Here is a 6,963-nt window from a genome sequence, read left to right as displayed (position 1 = left end):
AATTAAATATAAATAAAAAGTACAATGCACCATCTCTTTTAACTTCAGATCAAATAAAATAACTATTTAGCATAAAATATTTCCACCAAGTTTTCAAAAATTTCCTTTTTCATATTATACTAGCATGTTCATATTATGTGAATAATTATTACTAAACAATAAATGTTTTTACATTTTTTTAGCGATAATGTTTTCTAAAAAATAAATTAACATCTATCTCTTTTAACTTTTCATTTTCATCTTTATTTTTATTTTTTTTTCGACAGCAGTGACTAATCACCTCGCTACGGGAGGCCAAGATTTAACGCAGCTGCATATACAAGGCAGGATTCGAACCCCTGACCTTGCTTAAGCGTGGATCAACCCCTACCGCTGAACCACACGCGCTTGAGGTTATTTTCATCTTTATTTAAAATTAAGTTTTAATAAAAATGATTATATTTATCGGATATGGTAATCAAGGATAGTTAGGATTTAGCGGATTTAAACTTAACCTACAACGGTCTTTAAAAAAATCTTAACCAATAACATCATTACTATGTTTAAGCTTAATATATTTAACTATTACGAGCATTTTTCTATAACTTAATTTCTCCTATTTAAAAGTATAATATAAACTAGGTAAAAAAAATAAAAATAAAAAAAGGTATAATCTAACTAGAAAGAATATTTACGTGACCTGTTTTATTCAAGGCTTATAACTAAACCTAATAATGCAAGAATAAATATTATCAAACTTAATTATACAAAGTATTTAATAATTACATTAATTAATACTTGAACGGAAAAAAAATCACTTTTTTGTTTTACAAATACTATGTTATATTTAATAAATACAAAGGGTTGATATTATCTGAGGGGAAAAGGTTTATTTATATATATTGTTGAATTATTACTATTAATTGTTATATTGTATTATATTTGCGTCTTTGTACATTTTATACTTTTAAATTGTTACATTAAAATACATTTTATGAGGAATAATAATTAAAAAAGAATTTTATATTTTAGGAATTTAAGAAGAGGAGCCCGACATTTGAATAAAACATAAAAATAAAATAAATATTAGAAGAAGTTTTTAATAGGTCTTGCTTGCGACTTACATGCAATATTAACAAATAAGAGTCATTAAAAAAATTGACAAGTACAAATGTCTACCTATTACTAAATAATGAGTAAAACATGTTAACTATGATATGTATATCAGATTTTTTTATATATGTAATAATTGCACAAAGGGATGGTTTATAACTGTTAAAAGAAAGCTTTTTTTATGTGTAAAATAGATTATAAAGATGTGACCAGCAATAAGTTTAGATTTTTTTTACTACTACCCCCAATTGCTTCTCTCTCAAACATTAAACTAATGATAATGATCTGTTTAAAGTCGAAATTAATTGGATGAAGTGGATAATTTTTTTTTAATAAAATGCAACAATAAAATAAGAAAGAAACTATCCCAAAGTCATGCTTGCATTGTTCATTGTACGTGGCTTTTCGTATGTGTATATCTAAATATGAATTCCTTCCCGAAAGAGAAAGACTAAGAAAGTAAAAATTTAAGTAATGAATCCCAAATCTTGCCTCTATGAACATTTCAAAATCCCATAGATATTAAATATTATTAAATATTAATAAAATAATGGATTCCTTTTTCTTAAATATTTTATAAGAATTTTGTTTTACCTATTTATACGAATTAAGTATTCCAACTTATTCTATATTATGAATTATTGACAAATAATTTTTGAAAAGAATATCCAAATACCAAATCTCATCTATATATAACCTCCGCAAAATAAAACAAATATTTTTCTAAAAATAAAATAAAAATTCATCCTCTCAAAAAAATAAAAATATCATCTTCTATCGTAATGAGTTTTTTCAATAATTTTTTTAACCTAATTTTTTCAACAACAAAAAATGCACACAATACTTTTATGGTTATGAGTCAAAAAAATTTACAAAAAATTCGAAATATATATTTTATTTGATTCAAACTCCTCTTTTTTTTTCTCAGATCCATTGTAATAATGAGAAAATTTTCTACATGACACTTGCAGTTTACACGCGCATAGTCAATTTATGGTGATGTTATATGTAAAACAGACTAATTCAAAAAAATATATATAATACTGACCCAAATCAATAGAGAAAAATAAAAAATTATAAGAACTAAAATAGAAAAATTATAAATTTACAATGACAAAAATTTAAGAGATCTAAAATGAAAATAATAAAAAATTAGGAGGATTGAAATTAACATTAAAACAAAAATTTAGGAGGATTGAAACATAAAAACAAAATTTTGAGAAGATTAAAATAAAATAAAATAAAATTTAAAGGAATTAAACTTATGAGCTAAATATTTATTTGAGTTAATTTTATAAATTTAAAATCTTAATTACAATAAATACATTAATACAAATTTTTTAAAAAAATAACTATGATAAATACATTAATGAATAAAAAAAGAAATTATGAAAGTTAAACGCATAATTTTGTAAAAATCATATAATGATACAATCACCTTACAAATGTATAAAAAAAAATATAATAAATACGTATTAAGTACTAAATATGAAATAAGTTAGAAATAATAAAATAAATCATAACATGTGGATATAAAATAATAAAAAAAATTAAACAAACAAACCCACATTAACATAGTTTTTTTTATAACTCATTCTTACCTGATTGACTCATATTAAAAATAAAATAGTATTTCTAATTACATTTTTTTTATATCTCTTATAAATTACGTTAAACAAAATACCTCTTTTTTATCATTTTATTCTTGAGTAACTCATTTTGACATTTCTATGGTATCATATGTTTTGTTTTTGTTACTTTTTATTTATTATATTTCTTTCGTAACTTGATTACAACTTATTCAACTTCTATAAAATTTTAATTTGCAATAGATTTTATTAGATGATCACTAGAATTTAAGATTTTTACTCTATTTAAGTACAAATGAAAATAAAATATTTTAAATTTACTTTAAAAATAGAAATTTAATCTCTTTAAAATAAGATTATTTTAATTTTTATTCTCTTAATTCTAGTTTTTTTTATAATCTTCTTAAATTTATTTATTTTCATTTTGATATTTTCAAATTTCAGTTATTTTAATTTTAGGAAAAAATATTACAAAGAAATTTTTTTATAAAAAAAAAAAGACTAAAAACAGATCACCTGGACTAAAAAGTTACAATTAGTTAAGCAAATATTATAATTAGTTGAATTTTTTGAAATGAAAACGAGTTGATAGATGCTTTTCTTTGTACTAGCTGTGGAAACATTCAGGGGCAAAGTTTGCCTTTTAGTTTTAGAATTATAGGTATTAAAGGCATCTTCCGGATGAATTAAATGAATTGCTTCTTGCTTGTAACTTCCGCAAGTTCCAGTTGGTACATTACATTATTGACGAATCTCTTGCCTTGGCCCTTTGTAATAATTACAATAGTTATGCGTCAATACCTAACTGCTTTTATCAGCTAGAAACAACGTACCAAATTGAATTCATGATACTGCAATAGCAAAAACTCAATGCAGAGACAACAGAAAGGTGCACACTACTAGCTGCAAACAGCTAGTTTTATTCTCAAAAATCCAAATATATTACACCCAAAATAGCTTCAAGTTTCCTCGAATTGCCACCAAAATACCTCTGGTGATCATATGCAAAAACAGATCTAGATCATCTGAAGTGCATGTGCACTTTCAGAGAGAGAAAAAAACTACATAATTGTTAAAAAAGAACATTTCATTTTAATCAATAGCTATTTCGCTTTCTAAAACTTAATGATTAAAATCCATTGATCCGGGTTTATATACCAACTAGAGCTTGAGGAATACAAACTCTTCAATGGCAGGCACATCTCCAATGTTGTCAAGAGCCTCCTTGTTTGGTTCTTCATCCACACCAATAGCCATAATGGCCTTCTTCCTGCGTGATGTCCTTCCCACACTCATAAAGCTCACATTCACGTTTTGCTCACCAAGTATGTTTCCAACACGGCCAATCATGCCAGGCTGATCCACCTGTCGGCACAGGATTAGATTTCCCTCAAGGCTCACATCCACATCGAAAGATCCCACACATGTTAGGTGGGGTTCACCAAACTTCACTTTTCCCTCGATGCTTATAGGGCCACTCTCTGCTACAGCACTTGCAAATTTGGACTCCACATTGGATATTTGCACCTGGATTGAATCAACAGGTAGCTCGGGAGATGAATCAACAACCACCTTTTCTTCGCTTATGCGAAGCCCTTTCTGCTTGGCTATGAAATCAGCATTCACAAGGTTCACAATGGTGTTTGATATTGGCTCAATGATGCCCTTTGTAACCATGGCTCGCAGAAGTCTAGTGTCCAAGTCATCTGGACCCCTAGCGGATCGATAAAGAATCTTTACGGATTTGATTCCACTTCCTCCAGACACCAGTTGCACAGCTAGTCTTCCCAGCTTCTCAGCTAGCACCACATATGGGGCCAATTCCGATAGCACCTGATCACAAGCACCAACCATGTTTTGTTTGAATTCAATATAGGAAAGGAATAGCATTCTTACATACACTACCTTAGGCATTGTTAGTATTATTTTTCAATCAGAATTGGAGTTTCATTTCGGTAATATACATAATTTACACAGATTATTACCAAATTGAAACTTCAATTCCGATAGCACCTTAGGCATTCTAATTCACAATGCTTACCTCAGGAGCAACCATAGGAGCATTGACAGCGGTTGCTGAAAGTTCCCCTTTCAATGCTCCTAGCACAGCCTCTGCTATTTCAATAGCTACACCCTCCTGGTGAGTCAAAATTGGTTAGAAAACGATGTATGCGAATGCTACATAACAGAATTGAAAGTGGGATCTAATATAATAAAATGGTTGAGGAAAAACAAACCTGTGCCTCTTTGGTGCTAGCTCCAAGATGAGGCGTAACAGTGACATTCTCATGTAGCACCAACTTGCTGTCCTTGGATGGAGGCTCCTCCGTGAAGACATCAAGAGCTGCCTGTTCCATATGCAATTGTGACAAAGTTATAGTAATTTGAGGGACACATGTGCAACAATTGAAAAACTACTAGAAGGAAAAAAACAAAGTTACAGGAAAAGGAATGACCTGAGCAACGATTCCACTATCAAGGGCTCTGACTAATGCATCTTCGTCAATAACTCCTCCTCTAGCAACGTTGACGATGCGAACACCCTTCTTCATCTTTGCAAAAGTGTTGTCATTGAAAACCTTGTTGGTGGTTGGAGTGAGTGGCATGTGGAGGGAGATGAAATCTGCAGTGGAGATAGCCTGGTCAAACGAAACAAGATCCACACCAATAGCACGGGCTCTATCAGCAGGAGCATAGGGATCATGTGCAATCACGTGCATGCCCAACCCTTTCGCACGCCTCGCCACCTCCGATCCAACTTTTCCAAAACCCATCACCGCCAATGTCTTTCCAACCATGGAAACTCCCACGTACTTGCTCCTCTGCCATTTTCCTAAAAAGAAAAACTCTCAACAAAATAAACCTCAACAACTAACTATTCATATAAACATGTCAACAAATTCCTGGGTCTCGGTATGTACGTCAAATCAATGTTTCTCTAACCAACATGTTAGCGTTGTTTGGTTGTGCATAGTCTAGATCCAAAGACATGAGTAGAAAATATAGAAAGAGAAGTGGGTATATTAATATTAAATGAAAAGAATATAATTAAAAGTTAAAAGTGGGTGTATACTAATACCAGCTTTGATGGAGGCGTCAGCCTGAGCAACGTTGCGAGCCATGGCAGCGAGGAGAGCGATCCCATGCTCAGCAGCAGCAATAGTATTAGCGGTGGGAGCATTGACAACGAGGCATCCGAATTCAGTAGCAGCTTGCAGATCGACGTTGTCAATGCCCACACCGGCTCTTCCAACAACCTTCAACCTTCCCTTGCCAGCTTCGAACACTTCCCTCGTCACCTTGGTTCCGCTCCTCACAATCAAGGCGTCGCAGGCCGAGATCTTCTTGCAGAGCTCCTCCGGTGAGAGCTCGTACGCGCATTCCACGTGTCCCAATTCCCTTAGCACCCGCAGCCCCGCCTCTCCCAGCTTCTCGGAGACCAGGATTTTCACCTTTTCTCCCACATCCTCCGACGCACATGTTCTTGTCGGCTCAACCGTTTTCACACCATTCTTCACCACCAAGGAACGTTCACGTTGAGCCTGGAAGATGGGTGTCGGGGAGATTCTCTTCCTGAACGAGACATGACAAAGTTTTGATTTTGTTTCTCCGGATGAGACGCTCAAGGCAGAGGGGAAGATGGGTTTGGTGTACGCAGAGGATGCCATGTTTTTTTTTTCTTTCTCTTCTCTTCGAATGATCCAATCAAACAACAGGGGTCTTTATAAAATCTATGAATCCCCAGAAGCGTTCGTTTTCATTGTCTATTTATAAACCAAGAATGTGCTACAGGGATATTTTTCTTTTGTTTGCTGGTGGATTTTTCTCATCCTACTTGTTAAAACAATTAACTATTTCTTTTTTCAGAAAAATAATTGGGGGTAGGTGAGTGAGAGTATCATCACCAGTCATAAATATGTCTATTTCCAATTTTTCAAATTATCAGAAAAAACAGTCAAATGGGCCACGTTTTTGTGACTCAGTGAATGGTGGTCTACAAATATAACAATTCAACCAAAATTCCTTTCTTTTTCATTTTACTAATATAATATAACTCTCTCAACAATTGCAAGAAACTAAGTATATGAATTGCCTCTACAAATATGCTATTCCACTGGTTATAAATTACTGGCAGATCCTCTCCTACAAAAATTGTGGGTAGAAGATACATTCAATGCTCAATGGAGTAAATTCACCCCATTTTCTCATTTATTTATTTATGGGCTCTGTCCCTGATTTTGAAAATGTACCTTCTCCCACGCATTAGTCAACTTGATATAAT

At 32.1% G+C, this 6,963-nt stretch overlaps 1 protein-coding gene across 1 annotated transcript; it reads right to left on the bottom strand.

Annotated features, from left to right (window-relative positions):
• Positions 1 to 3,571: 3,571 nt before the first annotated feature.
• LOC109807040 (D-3-phosphoglycerate dehydrogenase 2, chloroplastic) lies at positions 3,572 to 6,489 on the bottom strand. Its single transcript, XM_020369568.3, has 5 exons — positions 5,761 to 6,489; positions 5,138 to 5,514; positions 4,919 to 5,029; positions 4,723 to 4,818; positions 3,572 to 4,514 (listed from the first exon to the last, which is right to left on the bottom strand). Exons 1-5 carry the CDS (start codon positions 6,347 to 6,349, stop codon positions 3,843 to 3,845), a joined length of 1,845 nt encoding a protein of 614 aa, XP_020225157.1. The 5' UTR covers positions 6,350 to 6,489; the 3' UTR covers positions 3,572 to 3,842.
• Between the last annotated feature and the right edge of the window lie 474 nt (positions 6,490 to 6,963).

The sequence above is a fragment of the Cajanus cajan genome, chromosome 5 (genome assembly GCF_000230855.2).
Source record: "Cajanus cajan strain Asha chromosome 5, NIPB_CcT2T_4, whole genome shotgun sequence".
NCBI lineage: Eukaryota > Viridiplantae > Streptophyta > Magnoliopsida > Fabales > Fabaceae > Cajanus > Cajanus cajan.
This window is presented reverse-complemented; position numbering and strand designations above follow the sequence as displayed.